Below are 19,496 nucleotides of genomic sequence, written 5' to 3' on the forward strand. Positions count from 1 at the left end.
AGCTTTGTTTTCTTCTGTTTTCCTCTTTCTAGGATTGCATCAGAATGGAGTCATTAAAAACCAGTTTGTGCCATATCCCTATGCTGCTGGAAACCAGAGGTCAAATCAGAAGAGCCTCTACACGTCCATGGCACGCCCGCCTTTGCCACAGCAGCAGTCCATCGGCTCGGACCGAGCATCACAGGCGCTGGAGAGCTTGGATTTCCTCAAGGTCCCAGACCAGGGTGCTGCCGGGTAAGAGTGCCACCTCCTGTGAGTGAGCCTTGTGACCTCCATCTCCATCAGTCACACCAGGGTTCAAGAACTTGGGGCATCATCTGTGGATGATTCTCAAGATGAGTTTTGCACCCACATGTGGTCACCCAGCCTCATCCAGCCCCAGGGCTGTGAGGCTCTAGGTTGGCATCTCGAAAAGTACAGCCAAGTTGATGTCAAAGGCCTTATCCTGGAAACACTAGAAAAGGGGTTCCCTTCCACCCTGCAACTGAATCACTCTGTGACCTATTTTGCTCTCTGAGAGCAAAAACAGGTCCGTAAACACAGTGGCTCAAAGAGTCATTAGAAACATAAGGAGTACCATCCCAGCATTCTGTGAGGTGTAGATGTTTGTTTATGAATACAGGCTGTCAAAGCTTTAAAATAAGAGCCTGTCTGCCTTTCTAGAACAGAAGAGGGGAGGAAAGAAACCAGCTTTTTAGTTGAAAGAAGTAAAGATTCATGGAACTCTGTGCCGATAGAGTTATCAATAGGGGAAAAGGAGTTGGCTGTGTCCTGTGGAGTCACCGGCTGGCTTTAAGACAAGGGAGTGAACTCTGCCAGGAAGTAGATTTTGGCACTGATAAAAAACCATCCCAGTAGCCTAAAGATGAACTGCCCTAGGATGGAAGAAGCACCTTGTCCCTGGAAGTATTTAGTCACAGAGCAGATGGAAACCACGGACAGGAGTATTGTAAAGTGACTGTGTCATATACCAGAGAAGGGTGAGAATCCTGTCTCAGCCCTGCTGATATTGGACATGCTTCTTACCTTCTCTGGGCTGCATTTTGCTTATCTGTACACTGGTTTAATACCACCAAACTTGCAGCGTTGCTGGGAGGACTAGAGGGAATTTAAATAAAACATCTACCATGGTTCCAGGCACGTAGCGGGCTGCTCGGTCAGCTGTAGCCTGATGATGGACATGGTGGCGCCGTGACGGTGGCGATGAAGCAGTTTTCGTCTCATGGTGGCCGAACTAGTGACTCTTTCCATTTGTTTTTAATTGGAGAATAATTGCTTCCCAGTGTCGTGCTGGTTTCTGCCGTACCACAGCGTGAATCAGCTCTGTGTGCACACATACCTCCTCCGCCTTGAGCCTCTGCCCCCTCGCCCCCAGCCCACCCGTCTAGGTCACCGCAGAGCGCCAGGCTCTGCTCCCTGTTCTACGCGGCAGCTTCTAGCCAGCTGTCTGTCCCCTGCATGGGAGTGTATATATGTCAGCCCTGCTCTCCCAGTCCATCCCACTCTCTCCTTCCTCTGCTGTGCCCACAAGTTTTCCATTTTCTACATCTGCATCTCTATTCCTGCTCTGCAAATAGGTTCGTCAGTACCATTTTTCTAGATCCCATATATATGCATTAATAAGCAATGTTTGTCGTTCTCTTTCTGACTTACTTCACTCTGTATAACAAGCTCTAGGTTCATCTACCTCACTACAACGCAAATGTGTTCTTTTTATGGCTGAGTAGCATTCCACTGTATATATGTACCACAGCTTCTTCATCTGTTGATGTGAACTAGTGGCTTTTAAGGAATCTCTGACTCTTGGCAAGAATCTCTGACATGATCCTCAGTGGTGGAATAGTTCTCTCTGCTGAACCCCATAACGGGGCTGCTGCAGCCCACTCTTCCCCTCCCTCTTGCCACCTCCATTGTCTAGTCTCTCCATGTCTGTAGAATGATAAAGAACTTTTGAGTGTGATCAGGAGACTCGTGTACAAACTAGAGCAGTGCTGGGTGAGAAGCAACAGCTCCTTCCTTTGGGCTGGGAGCCACCCATTCACCTGAGGCCTTGTTAAAGGCAACAGACTCTTAGGAACTTTCCTGGATCTCACCAGCTTCTCTCCTCACGTTCCTTTTCCCTGGCAAGTCTTCCCTCATGTGGGCTTCAGAGAGGAAAGCACTTTGGTTTTAAGTATGTATTTGTTTAGCTGTGCTGGCTCTTAATTTGGCGTGCAGGGTCTTGTGTCATGCAGGACCTGGTTCCCTGAGCAGGGGTTGGACCTGCGCCCCCTGCATTGGTAGCTTGGGGTCTTAGCCACTGGACCACCAGGGAAGTCCCAGCACCCTGGTTTTATACAAATGGCATCAGGACAGTGGCCACCACTTTCTATTACATCTCTCCCTGCTCCCGCCACTCCTGCATATGTAGCTCTATCCCGCCAGTTCTCATGATCATAGTTCGCTTGATTGGCTTGGTCTAAAGAGGTGGTTCTCCCACTTTAACGTGCTCCAGAATCACCTGGAGAACTTACTGGCCCACTTCTGGCATTTCTGATTCAGTAGGACTGGGATGGGGCCCAAGAATTTACATTTCTAACAAGTTTTGAGTTGATGGTGATGCTGCTGATCCAGGGACCACATTTTGAAAACCACTTTTATCAAATCATTTTGATCAAAACTTCTATGTAAAGGTGAATTGAGGGGTGCTATTGCAGCAACAGGATTCTTACTCCATAATCCAGACCTACACTACTCAGATGGATGAAACGAAAATAATCAAACAAGCCTTCTTGGGCCCAGTTTGAGTTCCCAGAGTAGGCAGGGGATTAAAACCAGTCAGCAAAATGCACCAAATCCCTTAGCTCTGTCTGCTAGCTTCCTACTTGCTTTGGTTTTGGCAAGCAAAACCATCTTTCCAGGCTGCTTTGCAAGTTACAGACTTGCACCCCAGCCAGCTGGGAGCATCTGTCAGCCAAAATGCAGGCAATTTAGGAACACTGTGTCTTAACCGAGGCTGCTCCCTTCCAGCCCGCAGCTGTGCTGTTCCCTACTTAAGTCTTGTCACACCTTTGCCACCTTTAAGCTTAAAGATCAGGCATACCTGATGCTATTTTGGCAGTGACTGTGAGGCTGGAAGGAGGGAACCTTCACTCCCGTCTACTAGACAGTAAGATTTTCCTCTGTATAAAACTTGTGTATAAAACTCACATGAGGCACACTGAGTCCCACAGCTATAACATCTCAGCCAGCCTCCTCTTTGTACACTTAAATCTGCAGTGATGCAGATTCTTCCTTAAGTCATACCCTGATCAAACAGCTGAGCTTTTGCTTAGTATTTATTTTCTAAAACACATGAAGTCAAAGCTAAAATAATTTCTAATGTGGCCAAAGACCTTAGACAGGCATTTCAGGGCCCTTGTGATTACCTACATTTAACAGTTCTTCATTGCCAAGAAAACATGAGTTGCGTTTCCCGTGGGAGGTTGTTGAGCAAACAGGGAACTGTAGGGTGCCTAGCTGGTTCCTTTCCACAGAGACAGAAGTTCCTGTTTATATCACTGCCTCAAATGATGCCCTTGGATTTACCAACCTATAAAAGGGAGGTTACCTCTAGGTCTCCTTGGACTTTCAACTCCTAGGTTCATCTTTCCTTTCCCTCCCCCACCCCCAATGCACTTTAAAATTTTATTTATTTGGTTGCACTGGGTCTTGCTTGTGGCAAGAGGGATCCTCAAATCTTCATTGCAGCTTGTAGGATCTAGTTCCCTGACAGGGATCAAACCTGGGCCCCCTGCATTAACAGAATGGAGTCCCTGGACCACCAGGGAAGCCCCAATGCACTTTTCTTTATAGACATATTTAATATGAGCAGTCATTTCTTTTGGATCATGTAATGTGGATAAAATCAAATGGTGTAATTAGCACCTCAAGTTAATTCAAGAAAGTCTTTGTCAGGTTATTTTGGGTTCAATCAGTTGGGTTCTGGGTTTTTGGGTATTTGCTTTTGGAGAGAGCATGAAACCTTCACTAAATTACCACCCCAAGTGGATCCTTTACCCTTGCCATGCCATGGTAGTTGTCATCATAATCATTATCCAGAAAACTAAAATATAGAAAGAATTATAATCTTATAGTCCCTTAGCATACCTTTTCAACAGTCTGTTTCAGGTTCAAAATCTGTCCTGATTCTCAGGAAAAGAGGACAGGTAACACAAGAGTCATATAAACATTTCATTCGCCAGGCTCTGCTCTGGCTTCATAGGAACACTTGATTTACCAATGAAATGTGCCTTATATTTTCCCTCCCGTAACTGAGATGTACATAATCCACCTCCAGTTCATTACTGGAAGCATTAAAACCCAGACTGGAAAATTTTTTTTTTTTTTCTGTTGGCCTTTTTAATCCTGTGGTCCATTTCAGGGGAGGACCACTTCAGGAAATTTCAAGATACTCCAGAGATGAGTCCAACTGGAAGTTGGAAAAACAGAAAAATATTGAAAGTGCTCAGTGGTTGGGCTTCTGGCCATGCCACAAAAGAGAGATCGATCGAAAAATGTAAATGCTGCCTGGGTGTCTCCTGACAAGATTCTCCTAATGGAGTCATATTTTTCAAGGGGCTTAAAATTTCCAACAAGTGTCTAATAGCAATATTTCTTAACCCATAATCTACAGGAGCAGCAGCCATATCCTGGCCCAGGCAGACACGAAGCCTAGGAATTTCTGGCATCCATTCCCACATTTCCAGTAATGTTTATAGATTCAACCTTTTGGAACAGAGCATATTTTAAAGAGCCAATGAAATAAAATGCCATTATTTTCCTTCTTGGAATTTTAAGACATAAATTTCACATCTGCAGAACAAAGACGTGATACTTGAAAGCGTAATCCCAGCTCTCACTCGCACAGTGACATAGGCACAGCCGGGTGCCCCGGAGGTATGGGGGCTGCAGGGAAGTTCACGGAATGTGGCCTGGCCATTTGCAGGGAAGCCAGGTTCACAGTGGCCAAGGCTGGGTGTGAGTCCCGGGTCACTTGTTGACTATTGACTGAACCAGTACCTTCTGTGTGCCACCTGCTGGGCTCACGGATTGTCTCACTAATCACCAGCTGACAACCTCATGTGTATCACTTAATCTTCCCACACCTTGGTGTCCTCACCTGTATCATGCTGCTGCTGCTGCTAAGTCACTTCAGTCATGTCCAACTCTGTGCGACCCCATAGACGGCAGCCCACCAGGCTCCCTCGTCCCTGGGATTCTCCAGGCAAGAACACTGGAGTGGGTTGCCATTTCCTTCTCCAATGCATGAAAGTGAAAAGTGAAAAGTGAAAGTGAAGTCACTCAGTCGTGTCCGACTCTTCGAGACCCCATGGACTACAGCCCACCAGGCTCCTCCATCCATGGCTCATAGAGCCAGTTAATAGAAATTTAAAGCCCATTCATGGTTTTGTGAAGATTAAATAAGGGCTCTGTAAAGCAAAAAGCACAATGCCACTTGGAAGTTTATTTGTATTTTTTTTGGCTCCACTGGGTCTTCGTTGCTGCGTGCAGGCTTTCTCTGGTTGCGGTAAGGGGGGGATGCTTTCCAGCTGCGGTGCACTGGCTTCTCATTGCGGTGGTTTCTTTTGCTGCAGAACACAGGCTGTAGGGTGCGTGAACTCAGTAGTTGTGGCGGCACACAGGCTTAGAAGCCCCAAGACATGTAGCATCTTCCTGGACCAGGGATTGAGCCTGTGTCCCCTGCATTGGCAGGTGGATCTTAACCACTGGACCACCAGGAAAGTCCTGTTTATGTTTATTTTATGACTGTTATTCATGTGGTTTGGTCTTACAGAGAAATATTAATATTATACCAAGATTGAAAAGTGGGTGTCCCCTGGCCCAGTGGCTTTATCCACAAGAACTCAAACCTCTGGCCTGCATAGAGCTCTAGACTACGGAGGGGCTAAGCTTCAGGAATTGCTGTCTTTAATGGGGATGGGGGGGCGGGTGATGGGGCAACCTAGGGAAGCCAAGACAAGGGGACTAGTCAGGGAGACAACCTCTCTCACTCCCCCTTCTCTGACCATCGCACATGTAAAGCCCTGCTGCTCTCTGGTCTCAGACCACAAGCAGAACAAAGCTGAGAGGTTATACTGTAGTAGATACTAGCTGCGTTTCAATAATGGAAATAAAATCCAAAATTCCTTCTTGTGCTATGCTGTTCTACAGTCTTTTTCGAGTTAACCCTCCTTTGCTCCAATCACCGTAACAACTCACATCCCATGAAGAGTGTGAACCGTCCCTGTCTCTGCGTCATTGATGTCACTTGGTGTTGTGTGCTCTTGTGGGCTTCTGGCCCCTTGTGAGGTTGGACAGCTGTCTGTAAGGGCTCATCGGTCCATCAGCATCCGGTGTCTCAGGGCATAGCACCTCTTGGCCTCCCCAGGCACTGAAACAGGCAGGTTTTCACAAAGCCAACTGGGTGTGATGTGCCTCATTACTCAGGAAACTTTGTGGTGTGGGTTATGCTGTGACTGCTTTAGATGTCTAACACCCTACTCAGAAAAAGACCTGATGTAAAAGCAAGGTGCTGTGAACAAGTTTCTTCATGTGTTGGTTTTTTTAATGAAGGATAAGCACAGTAAAGTGTAAATGTGTACAGTCCCTTGGTATCCACCAGAGATTAGTTCCCTCACACACACACACACACACACCAGATATAAAAATCCATGCATACTGAAGTCACTTATATAATATGGCATGGTATTTGCAAAGGCTTCCCTGGTGGCTCAGTGGTAAAGAATCTGCCTGCAACGCAGGAGATGCGGGTTTGATCCCTGGGTCAGGAAGATGCCCTGGGGAAGGAAATGGCCACCCACTCCAGTATTCTTGCCTGGAAAATCTCATGGACAGAGGAGCCTGACAGGCTGCCTACATCTCCTTGTTCAATTATCTGTGGTCCATAAGAAATATACTTACTATAACTTCCCAGGTGGCTTAGTAGTAAAGAATCCACCTGCCAATGCAGGAGACTCAGGAGACACAGATTCTATCCCTGGATCAGGAAGATCCCTTGGAGTAGGAAATGGCAACCCACTCTGGTAGTCTCGCCTGGAAAATTCCATGGACAGAGGAGCCTGGCGGTCCACAGTCCAGGGGATTGCAGAAAGTTGGACATGACTGAGTGACTGAGCCTGCACATGGTATTTGCATATAACCTATGCACATTCTCCTGTGTACTTTAAATCATCTCTGGGTGGCCTGTAATATTGAATACAATGTAAATGTTATGTAAATAGTTGCCCTGCCCAGCAAATTCAAGTTTTGCTTTTCAGAACTTTCTGGAATTTTATTTCCAAATATTTTCAACCTGCAGTTGATTGTATCTGCATCTGGAACGCAGAACTCCTGGGTGTGAAGTGCCGACTCTACAGATTACACTGAAATGATGGGTCACATGGTAACAGCAAAGCTACTTGACATTGTGCCAGAGTTACATGTAATGAAACAAGCGGGTTTGCTCCGTGGTGTGGAGTTTTATAACTGCATACAAATCTGCACACGGTGAACCTTTTTATTATTGAAATGGCAATAGGAAAAATAACTGTCGTTTTGATTCAGAAATTCTTGCTCCAACCCCCATTATCCTAGTAACACAGTTTTCAATCATGTGAGGTTTAATTGGAATACAAATATCAAAATATGAGCACTACCAGAAACTATCTGAATATTGCATTGTTGTTGTTTCGTCACTCAGTTGTGTCCAACTCTTTGAGACCCTGTGGACTGTAGCCCGCCAGGCTCCTCTGTCCATAGGATTCTCCATGTAAGAATACTGCAGTGGGTTGCCATTTCCTTCTCCAGGGAATCTTCCCAACCCAGGGATTGAACCTGCATCTCTTGGGTCTCCTGCATTGGCAGGCAGATCCTTTACCGCTGAGCCAGCAGGGAAGCCCCATAAAATCCTGCATATCCATTGTAAAATAAAACTAGTCTAAGTGCTTTCAGACGTGTAAAAGTGAGTTATTATGAGGGACAGTGGTATGCTCTGAAAGACTAGACAGGCAGAGCCGTATCATTTGTTAGTTTCCGCTCTCTATGTGGCCGATTTCAAGCTACCACGGTGACTCCCCCACTGGTCCCAGAGCTGGGAGGAGATGCAATCTCCCACCGTCATGTAGGCAGCAGACATTAATAGCATGGACAGATGTAAAATGTGGTAAAATAATTAGGGAGGGTCAAATGATGAGTATTTGTTGCCTTTGCTTTTAACTTACTCGGTTAGATGTATTTTTATTTCATCTTTGTTGTTCAGTCACTCAGTCATGTCCGACTCTTTGCAACCCCATGTCCTTCACTGTCTCCTGGAGTTTGCTCAAACTCATGTCCATTGAGTCCAGCCATCTCATCCTCTTTCGCCCCCTTCCTCCTCATGCCCTCAATCATTCCCAGCATTAGGGTCTTTTCCAATGAGTCGGCTCTCCGAATCAGGTGGCCAAAGTATTGGAGTTTCAGCATCAGTCCTTCCAGTGAATATTCAGGGTTGATTTCCTTTAGGATTGACTGGTTTGATCTCCTTGCTGTCCAAGGGACTTTCAGGTCTTCTCCAACACCACAGATTTCATCTTTAACGATGCTTTAACAACTGACCCACAAAATTTCTGAAAGTGTGACAGCCTGCTCTCACAGGCTGGGTTGAGGCCAGTTCCTGCACCCTGGGCACGAGGGTCTTGTTTGCTAGGTAAGAAAGTCTGAGTCCCTTTTTCATGACTGTGAGAGGTGTCCTTAATTTCTGGTAGCTGATAGAAAGGAGCTGTCATCTCCTCGTTATTGACTGCACAGGATCGCCACCTAGTGGTGGAAGGAGATAGTCTGAGTCGAAGGTTGAGTCTGTCCAACCAAGCCAGGAAAATGGCTGTTCTGACTGATGTGTGTGATGGTTTCCAGGTCCGCACTGCAGTGAGTAAAGAGCCAGGGATCACCCCATCGGGGCAGGTGTCCTGTGTTCCGTAGTAGGTCTGACAGTAGAGATCTTAAAAGCACTCTGGAAAGCCGTCTTAGAATTAGGAAAAGGGCCTGGGCCATTGCCAGAATTCCCTCTTTTTAACCCATGAAGATAGATCCCTAAAGATGTGAAGCAGTGGATCCAAGTCACGTGCCAGCCAGTGTCGGAACTGGGCCTCAAACCTAGTGCACTGACTCCAATTCAAGCCACAGTCCCTAATACTGCTCCTGCAGGACGTGCAGATTGAGGCCACACAGTCCTCCCAGGCCGGACACCAGGTCCAGGGATCACCGTGGTGAGAACAGCCACCTACATGGACTCTGCTGTCCTGCTAGGGAGACAGGTAGCCCAGGCCCCCGTCCCCAGTGCACCACTCCCTGCTCAGAGCAGGCACAGGCTACCAGAGGGTGCTGCAGGGGCTGAAACAAGATCCAAAGGCTGAGCAGGAATTAGCAGTGCTCTGTGTGGGCTGGGGAGCATGGGGCCAGGAAAATCAGTGTGGCTGGAGTTCTGGGAGCCTGCTGCATATGTATCATGCCATTCACTGATGAAGCCAGCAGGAAATTCCAGGAACCCACGTCAGTGATCTCGTGGGAGTGTTGTGACGCTAAATGAAGCAACATTTGAAAATGCCCAGCACGGTATCTTGCCCAGAGCTCCAGGCAGGGGTTCCCAGACCACACCCCCTCTGTTGACACTCACAAGAAGAGCGAGGACATGCTTAGATATGAGAATAAGACAAAAGTGACCGGAGAGGAGGAGGGCTCACTTGGCAAAAGTGCTGCCCGACTGGATAGCTGTCCCCTCTCCTGGTTACAGAGGACATATAAACAGGAAAGTGCTAGACAGTGGTGACCTTGGGATTGCCTAAACAGCCCCTTTCCTGATGCAGAATGCTGAGCTCTTCTCCGCCCCCATGTCCTTTCCCCATCAAACACAGCCCACCTCGTCGATACTGCTGCTCCCCAGCAAACAGTCCCCCATTTCAGAGCTACCTGGAATCTCCCCCTCCCAACTGTGGAGCACTGTGAGCCTCATTCAGCCAAGAGATACACACCAGATGACCTTACACTGCATGGTAGCCGTCGTCCAGGGCCTGGGACAATCAAGCCAATGTCCACTGTACACAAGAACCCAAAGCCCCAGTAATCCCTGAGGTTTTACTCTGACTTATGCTGAGGAAGTAGGCTCTGATGGCTTGGAATCAAAGACCACACAGAGGCTGTGTTCACACAGGTGTTTAAATGGTCCTCCATCCCCTCCTCCACTGTGTCCCAGTTCCTGGGTGGGACACTCAGCAGCTGCTTGTACACAAGCTGGCTGAGCTGACTCTGGGTATCAGGAGTACACTGCAGAGCCCAGGGGGGCCCATGCAATTTACTTATTTTAAAAATATTTTTTATGCAAGTATCTTTTAAAGAAGTGTTTATGTATGGCTGTGCTGGGTCTGCGTTGCTGTGCGGGCTTTCTCTAGTGGCAGCGCGCAGGGGCTAGTCTCTAGTTGCCGTGCGCAGGCTTCTAGTCGCACTGGCTTCACTTGTTGTGCAGCACCGGCTCAAGGGCATGAGGGCTTCAGTAATTATGGAGCGGACTCCAGAGCACAGGCTCAGTAGTTGTGGCACTCTGGCTTAGCTGCCCAGTGGCATGTGGGATCTTCTCCGAACAGGAGTCAAACCCGTGTCCCCTGCATTGCAAGGCAGATTCTTAACCACTGGACCACCAGGGAAGCCCCTTACTTTTTTAATTTTTGAGTCAGCTTTCTTAAGATATAATTTACATACCATAACATCAACCCATTCAAAATACAGTTTACCAGCTTTTAGTATAGTCAGGGGTATGCAACCATCATCATAATCTAATTTGGGAAGATTTGGGTTATCCCAGAGGGAAACCTTCTCCTTAAGCAGTCATCCCTCCCTCCTCTGGCCCTCCGCAACCACTAATCTACTGTCAGGATAGTTTTTTCTGGACATTTCATGTAAATAGAATCGTCCTTCTTTTGTTAAATTTACTCCTAAGTAATATTCTCTTTGTGTATTGTAACTGGAATTGTCTTCTCAGTTCCTTTTCTAGATTGCTCATTGCTAGTTCATAGAAATATAGCTGAATTTTGTATATTGATCTTGTGTTCTATAGTCTTTCTGAATCTTTTTATTCTAGTGGTATTTTTTTTTAGCATATTCCTTGGGCTCTTCTATGTGTAAGCTCATCTCATCTGCAAATAGAGGTATTTTCCACTTCTTTCCCAATCTGTATGCCTTTCATTTTTCTTGACTAATTGCCCTGGCTGTAGAGCCTCCAGTGCGTATCAATGAGCTGACATCTCTTGTTTTGTTCCTGATCTTAGGGGGGAAAGTATATTTGTCACCAGCAAATAGGATGTAGACTAGGAGTATGTGGACAGGGGTCCTAAACCCAGCCAGGGCCCGGACTGCATGGAGAGAGGTAGGAAGATGCCAGTGTGGCCTGCAGCGGGATGAGAGGCTTGGAGCAAGTGGGGCCGCACCTGGCAGGGACTTCGTAAGCCAAGGGCAGGAGGAAGCTGTTAGAAGGATCAGTGAAGAGTGAGGTAAACTGATAACACACTGAGCTGATGTTCAGGGAGCCTTGAAAGAAAGCAACGGGCAGGAGTGGCATGAAGGGGAGGAGCTGGGTGACCTCAGCCAAAGCTGGGGGCAGGTGGGCAGAGGAGCAAGGAGGGAGACTCCTGGGAAGGCTGCAGGCAGGCTGGCCCTTCTTTTCAGAGAGTCACCCAGCTTTGCCTCTATGCTAAGAGGGCCCCCTGCCCAGAGAATGCACCCAAGTCCCAGTACTCTTGGGCTCCAGACACCCCAACCACCTGCATTAATGGTGCTGGGTTTCTCCCCATGGACAAAAAAGAGGCCAGCTCTCCATCTATGAATGGTGAGTGTGTGTGTGTGCACGTGTGTGCATAAGCGCACATCCCCTCCCAGCCCCACTCCCTGGAGGTGCCAGACTGCAGGCTTCCTCCCGCCCAGGGTGTTCTAAATGCACCCCCACCCCCCATTCCTTGTTGCTGGAAAGTCAGATGACTTCTGGTATCCAGGCTAATGGCTCTTATTAACCAAATGCTGACACATCTCTAATATATAGGTTACTTAATTAAAAACCTGCTTATCCAGCCAGCCTGCTTTCTCAAGCAGGTGATGGGGATTTCCAAGACTAGGAAGGAAATGATGTCATGCTAACGATCTATACGATGTCTTTCCTCTTCCATAAAAGTGCCTTGTGGGGGTGGGAAGGTGGGCATGGGGGTTGATGTGAGAAGAGTGGAGCCTGAGTTACCTTGGCGTTTGCTCCCTTCTACACAGGGAGTCCCAGGAAGCACTCAAGGAACACCACCCCTGCTGGGGACAGCTAGCAGCCAGTACCCCCCTACCCTCGGCCACCCCCTCATGATCTGACTTGCTCATCAGCACCCCGTAGCATCTGTTGTCACAGGACCTCAGCGAGGACAGTGAGGCTCTGGCCTCTTCAGAATACTGCTCAAAACTGGGTGTGCTTTTTCTCTCCAGAACTCAGGCCCCAGGAAGTACCCTCCCTTTTCCTCCGCCCTCCCACAGGTGTTAACAGGCCCGGCCAGACCTAACAGCCAGCCCCACTGTGTTGAGTTCAGTCCGGCCCCTCTTAGAAGAAGTCTTAAGTTTCTTTCAGAAGCAAATGAACATAGGCTTCACTTTAGTTAGTCCTTAAAGGGGCAAGGGGGTGTTTGCTCTATTTGTTTCCTAAATGCATTCTCTAAATGCTTTTGATGAACATATTTAATAAAGGGTTATTCCAGACATGTTTCAAGATCTCACTAACTAGGACCATGCCTTTAAGGCAAGGTATGAATGGTGACTGGAGGAAGCATAGTTTGTAGAAGGAATACATTTAAAGCTAGAAGACATTTAAATACATTTAAAACTGGATTAGGGCCTGAGCACCAGAGACATTTTTGATGCTCATCACCAGGTAGAGGAGGTGGCACTGGCATCTGTGGGGTAAAGGCGAGGGATGTTTAACCCCCTGCAGGGCACAGGGTACCCCCCGCAACAAAGGATCTGGACACCCACAGCGTCAGGAGTGCTGATGTTGAGACGTTACTTTGGATAAATTTTCTGCACAAACAAGAACATTCATTCCTAGCAGCATTTTTCTGTAATGAAACTGGAATTATCTCAAATGACCATCAACAGTAGACTGGACAAGTAAATGGTGATATATTCATGGAATGGAATAGTAAATATAAAGCCATGAGAATGAATGAGTCAGAACTACATGCACCAACAGTGCTCATCTCAAGAATGGAACGAGGGCGGGAATTCCCTGGTGGCCCAGTGGTTAGCACTTGGTGCTTTCACTGCCGTGGCCTGGATTCAGTCTCTGGTCAGGGAACTAAGATCCTGCAAGCTGTGCACTGTGGCCGGGGGTGGAAAATGGAGCAAGTTATAGCAGCATGTGATTTTACACAGTTAAACAGGTAAACTGTGCCTATTGTTTAGGGATACTTATGTGCATGGTAAAACTACAAAGCAAAGCAGAATTATTAATATAAAATGCAAGCTAGGGATTCATTCTGGGAGGGCTTGCAGTTGAAAGGAGGCACCTGTAGGCTTCCGTGGCAGAGTTCTGATTTCACAGTTGGGGGTGAGGGGAGTACATACGTGGCTGTCATATTATCATTTAGATGTGTAAATATGTTTTATAAACTTGTCTTACATATTTCCTTTTATGCTGGGAACACAGCAACAGCAGCTAATGTTTATGCAGAATTAACTATGTGCTTTTGCACTGACCTTGTCAGGAAGGGTGTTTTATCCTCCAAGAAAGTTTAGAGGTTGACATGTCCTTCTAAGGACGGGGCTAGATTTGAACTTGAGCAGTGTTGGCTCCAGGCTCCAAACCAGGGCACAGTGCTCCTGCTTCCTCTTGGGTCCCACCTCACCCGCCTCCACTCTCTCCACAGGGCCCGGAGACAGACAACCAGCCGGCCTCCCCCAGCGGGGGGCAGACCCAAGCCCCAGCCCAAGCCCAAGCCTCAGGTGCCACAGTGCAAGGCTCTGTATGCCTATGATGCTCAGGACACGGATGAACTCAGCTTCAATGCCAATGACATTATTGATATTATCAAAGAAGGTAAGTGCACGGCTGGCTGGGATAGGCTCAAAGAGCAGACAGTCACAAGGCTATAAAAACTAGTTTAAATGTGAATGGAATTTATGGGCTCCTCTAACTGAAATCTGAAGAGGTAGGTCAGGCTTCAGGCTGATTGAACTGGAATTAAACTCCAGCTTAATTTTTCAATACTTCTGTCAGCTCTGCTCTCTCCTTTGTATTTCTTCCCTTCTCTGGCTGTTTTTCCTCATGGTAGCAAAAAGACTGCATCACTTATAGGCCAACAGATCAAACCACGTCTAAAATCCATTTTACTTCTGAAACTTCTTCTCTTAGCCACTGGATAGAAAGCCTAGGTTTCACTCTGATTGGACCAAAGTGGTCATGTGCCCATTCCTGAATCAGTCGCTGTAGCAAAGCAAATGCTGTACCCTAAGTGGGCTAGACCTGGTGGGGATTGCCCTGGGAAGTGGTAGGTAGGTCTAGCCCACCCCGATTTCATGGCCTCTCATATTGAAGGTAGATGGAATAGAATCCAGGGAGACAACCTATTACATCCACTATAAAAATGGTCTGGTCTGTGGGCGCAGCTGAATACTTTATTAATTTGGTAGAGAAGATATGTTAGCACAAACATTACTGCTTATGGAAGCATGAAAAACAAAGATCACTCCTGACTTAGGATGTTAGAAAAAGCACCCTGATGGGAATGACATCTGTGATGAGGGCGGGGTGGGGGGTGGGTCACAGAGAGAGGAGCCTTGGAGGCTAGAAAGAGCAGGCCATTTTAGGAAAATGAGCTGACACTTGACCCCGGTGAGGAACCCCCAAGGAGATGAAATGAAGCCAGAGTGGCCTTGTCACGGAAGCCCTGGGTGCCAGGCTTAAGTTGTCAAGACAGAGCAGAGCCATCCAAGGTGTAGGGGCAGAGCAACGACAATCTGAGTGGACGGTGGTTCCCCGGCAGGGGCCGCTTTCCGGAAGAGGTGGCCAATTCTCACTCCCAGGAGAACTCTAGGTCCCCAGACCAAAGTCCTTCTAAGCAGCCTCTGGGTGCTATTTTTAATCTCCTTTTAACCACCTGGTTTTCTACAGGTGTTAATATTTTAAGCCATTTAATAGTCTTCAAAAAGTTGGAATAAAAGTAAGTATTGAAATGAACTTTTAGTAACACAAGCAGGGTTTTTATCACCAGCATTGTTCAGCAAAAATATGGGAAATAACCTAATATCCAGTGACAGGGATTAGTTAAATAAGCTTTGCCATATCCACTCAGTGAACTTGGATGCAAACATTTTTGTGTTAATGATGCAGAAGTACAGTACATTTATTGAAATGGAAAAATCTTCATGAAGAAAAGGAAAAATTAGAGGCTGAACTAGTCTCATTTTTTTAAAAATATAAAACACATGGAATAGAAAAAATTTTTTAATGTTTTCAAAAGTAGAAAATGTTATAGTGTTCCCTTAAGAGTTGAACTTCTTTTCAGTATTACTTTCTTTTCATTTCTCAATATTTTCAAAGTTTTCTAGAAATAACACTGCTGCTACTGCCGCTGCTAAGTCGCTTCAGTCGTGTCCGACTCTGTGCGACCCCACAGACGGCAGCCCACCAGGCTCCCCCGTCTCTGGGATTCTCCAGGCAAGAATACTGGAGTGGGGTGCCATTGCCTTCTCCGTAAGAAATAACACATGGGTATAATTAAAACAATTATATATTTGTGTAAAATATAGAGTCCTAAAAGTTATCAAAACACGCTATGAAGTATTGCTTTACTTTAAACAGTGTGGTGTGAGTGCAGGAATTGACATATGGATACAAGGGATAGAACAGCATCCAGAAACAGACCCCTGTGTGTATAGGTATTTAATAGATGATAAATGTGGCACTTGAAATCAGGGGAAAGGATAGAGTCACTTTCCATTTTGAAAAGAAAGTTTGCTGTATGCTTCATATACAAAATAAATACCAGATGAATTAAAGATCTGAAAATGTATGACTAAACTATAAGTCTTAGAAGGAAACCTAGAATATTAATCTTTGGGTGAGAAAAATCTTCCTATGGAAGATGTCAAACTCAAAAACCATATAGGGTTTAACCTCATAAAAAGGCTGCATTGAAACCTACGTGGTGAATAGTACTGGGAAAGTTAAATGATAGAAAATAGACTAGGAAAAAAAAAATGTTTTATGTATATAAATAACTCCTCTATGAAACAGTGAAGCCCCAGAGTGGACAAAGGCTATCAAGGCAATCAGTGCACGGCAGAGCCTCCTGTGATGTCAGCAAAGACTAAAATGTGAGAGAATCCACCACATTCCCTTATCCAAATCCTTTGAGTAAACTGAGGTTCAGAGATCAGAGCTTTTGTAAAGTTAATAATGGAGTATATATAAACATCATGTAATATATATACACATCATGTGGTATATAACACCCCTTCAAGTTCCCAGGGCAACAGCTTAGATCAGCCAGTTTCTGCTGTGGAAACTAAGAGCCTTCATGCTCAAAGACATCATAAACAAGCCCATGTCAGTTCAGGTCAAGTTTGGCCATCAGATGGGTTATAGAAAACTTTCAATTTTTAGAACTTTCTGGATTTTGTCACTGCAAATAAAGTATGGAGTGTAATGTCTGTGTTTAGTCAGGGAAATAGGTACCTTCTTTCACTATTTACTGCTGAAATAGGCTTTGGGGAAGGAAATTTAACAGTATTTATCAAAATTGTTACTTTGGATTTATATATTAACCCCGTCCCCCAAGGTCAGTTACAAATAAATTAATACTTACATGCATAAAAGAAATACAGAAGTCCTTGATGTAAGTATAGGAGAGTTTTCTTTTCTTAATAGTGTCAGTGTGGGAAAGGATTTCTAAAAGTAATAGAAAACTAAGACTGTAAAATAATCATTTGATTCAATTGCTCAAATACTATGTCAGAGTTAATAAAAGTGGGAAGAAGGACATTTGTAACTCATGTGACAGATTCACTAGTATATAAAAAACTAATCAACAAGAGGCCAACGTGAAATAAAATTAAGCAAGTGATATGAACAGTGGGCATATCTATAGAATACAGAAGCTCTTTATACACAGATGTGAAATGATCTTTAGTCTGTACTACTAAGGTTAAACTATAGAACACAACAGTATGCTATCGTTTATATACAAAAGGTTGTTGGCTTTTTAACAAATACTTGCCTTTGTAGACGTGAACTATATCTCTGGAAGAAAGTGCAATAGGCAATGCTGCTGGCCCAGACGGTAAAGGAGCTGCCTGTACTGGAGGAGACCTGGGTTTAACCCCTGGGTTGGGAAGATCCCCTGGGGAAGGGAATGGCAACCCACTCCAGTATTCTTGCCTAGAGAATCCCATGGGCAGAAGAGCCTGGCAGGCTACAGTCCATGGGGTCGCAAACAGTCGGACACGAATGAGCGACTAACACTTTCACTATCATTTGTATACAAAAGGCCGTTTGTTTTTTTTTAATAAATACTTGCCTTTATAGACATGAACTATCTCTGGAAGAAAGTGCAAGAAATAGGTAATACTGCTTGCCCTCCAAGAAGGGATCTAGGTGGCTGGATTCACTGTTAATACTTCCACGTGCACTTTCAAAAGTACAAAAGGACAATCTATCACAAAAAGTAAACTAAATTTTCTTAAAGGATAATAGAAGGTCCATATTCTTTGTTCCAAGAATCTATCCTATAGATCTACTTGCACATGGGCATAAAGATATATGTATGGACATTTATTACATTAACAGCAAAAAATAAGAGAATGGCTATGCAAATTTTGGTTTACGATGCAGCTGTTTAAAAAATGAGATGCAGTCATGGAAAGATGATTGAGTACTGAAAAGCAAGATGCAGAAGAGTAAGATCTAGAATGACCTATCTAAAATGAATGTGTGTTTATAATCACAGAAAAAGGTCTAGAAGAATATATATCAAATACTTATTACTGGTGAGGGACTGGGATTAAGCTGGGAAGTAAGGATGGTGAAGTGGTACAGATCAGTTCTCCCAGAAAGATGGTGAGGTGGACTAAGGTGTGTGAAAGGTGAGTCGGGAAAGAAAAGGGGGGGGGACGCAGGATTAGTCATCAGACCACAAGCCAACCTCACAGTCTGCCAGCCCAGCAGCTGGCCCGTCTCACAGGCAGGAAGATCCCACAGGGCCAACCACTAGAGATGGGCAGGGAAACCTCACAACTGGGCAGTGGGTTCTTCTGGAAGGGGGCCTGTGAGGCACATCTGCACATCTGATTTTCATTAAAAGAACATGGATGGGGCCTAGTCTCCTCTGCCTGTGGGTGCATCTATGGGAGCAGAGGCCCCAACTCACCTTCACGATCTCTGTGTCCCCACAGATCCTTCTGGCTGGTGGACGGGGCGACTGCGTGGCAAACAGGGCCTGTTCCCCAACAACTACGTGACCAAGATCTGAGGCGCACGGAGACTCCGACGCTAGGGAGGAAGGAGCTTCAGGCACACGTGGGAGGGGACGTGTGGGGGCCCTCCTCCCGATCCATCGCAAGCAGCTGCTTCTGCGAGGCCTGGAGCCCCTCAAGCCCCCTGCCCGTGGAGGACTTCACAGAGCTGGGTTGGAGACAGGGAGTGTCACTCCACAGGATCCCAGGAGGGCAAAACAAGCACCCACTAAGATTTATTTATTCTATTTAAACCTGGTGAGAGGACCAGCGAGGTCCACGCAGACCTTGCCAGCTCTCTCGAAACAGCACCTGCGCGCTTACCAGGCCCAGGGGAACGGCCATGGTGGCCGCTGACAAGTGCCTTTAGTTGAAGCACATCTCTCTCATCCCTCTCTTCATTACCTGACATGCGCATTCCTGCCACCTGCCCTCAGAGGGGATCCGCTCTGCAGGCGCAGGGGGCGGGGTGGGGGAGGGAGGGGGGCTTGGCGGGAGCAGGCACTTCCCATGCAGATGCCAAGGGCCCGCTGAGCCCACAGGAACATGGGTGCTGCTGATTTTGCCAGGCAGGCTCTCTCTGGGTCTTCAGTTGGTATGTGGCTGGCCCATGTTGGTTTTTGTGTTTAATGCTGTACCTATTATGAGAAGAATCTTTTTTTTTTTCAAGCTGTACATTTATAAAAAAAAAACAGATCATATACTGTATATATAAAAATCTCAAGATGGTAGAAACATGTATGAATGTACCAAGTAGTATCCCACTGTACTTATTCTTAAGATAGGTTTTATGACAAGACTCACACCAGGTACTTACAGATGTGCACTACTCCTTTCTGACTATAGAACCATCAGTGTTACTGCTTCCTCAGTCCCTGCACACCCTTCCCAGCCCTCGCCTGTTGGGAGTTCTCTGCCCCCCCCACTCCGTGTCTCCTCCCGTGAGCTCCAAAATAAAGGAATCAGTGAACCAC

The 19,496-nt window shown here is 46.2% G+C and overlaps 1 protein-coding gene across 1 annotated transcript in view; it reads left to right on the plus strand.

The window, feature by feature from the left end:
* MYO1E (myosin IE) overlaps positions 1-19,496 on the plus strand; it is a 220,890-nt gene extending 201,394 nt beyond the window's left edge. The window contains exons 26-28 of the mRNA XM_019968752.2: positions 33-234; positions 13,938-14,107; positions 18,463-19,496. Coding sequence (XP_019824311.1) covers positions 33-234; positions 13,938-14,107; positions 18,463-18,539 — 449 coding nt within the window. The 3' untranslated portion in view covers positions 18,540-19,496. The remainder of the gene's footprint in view (positions 1-32; positions 235-13,937; positions 14,108-18,462) is intronic.

Source organism: Bos indicus, chromosome 10 (assembly GCF_029378745.1).
Source record: "Bos indicus isolate NIAB-ARS_2022 breed Sahiwal x Tharparkar chromosome 10, NIAB-ARS_B.indTharparkar_mat_pri_1.0, whole genome shotgun sequence".
Classification (NCBI taxonomy): domain Eukaryota; kingdom Metazoa; phylum Chordata; class Mammalia; order Artiodactyla; family Bovidae; genus Bos; species Bos indicus.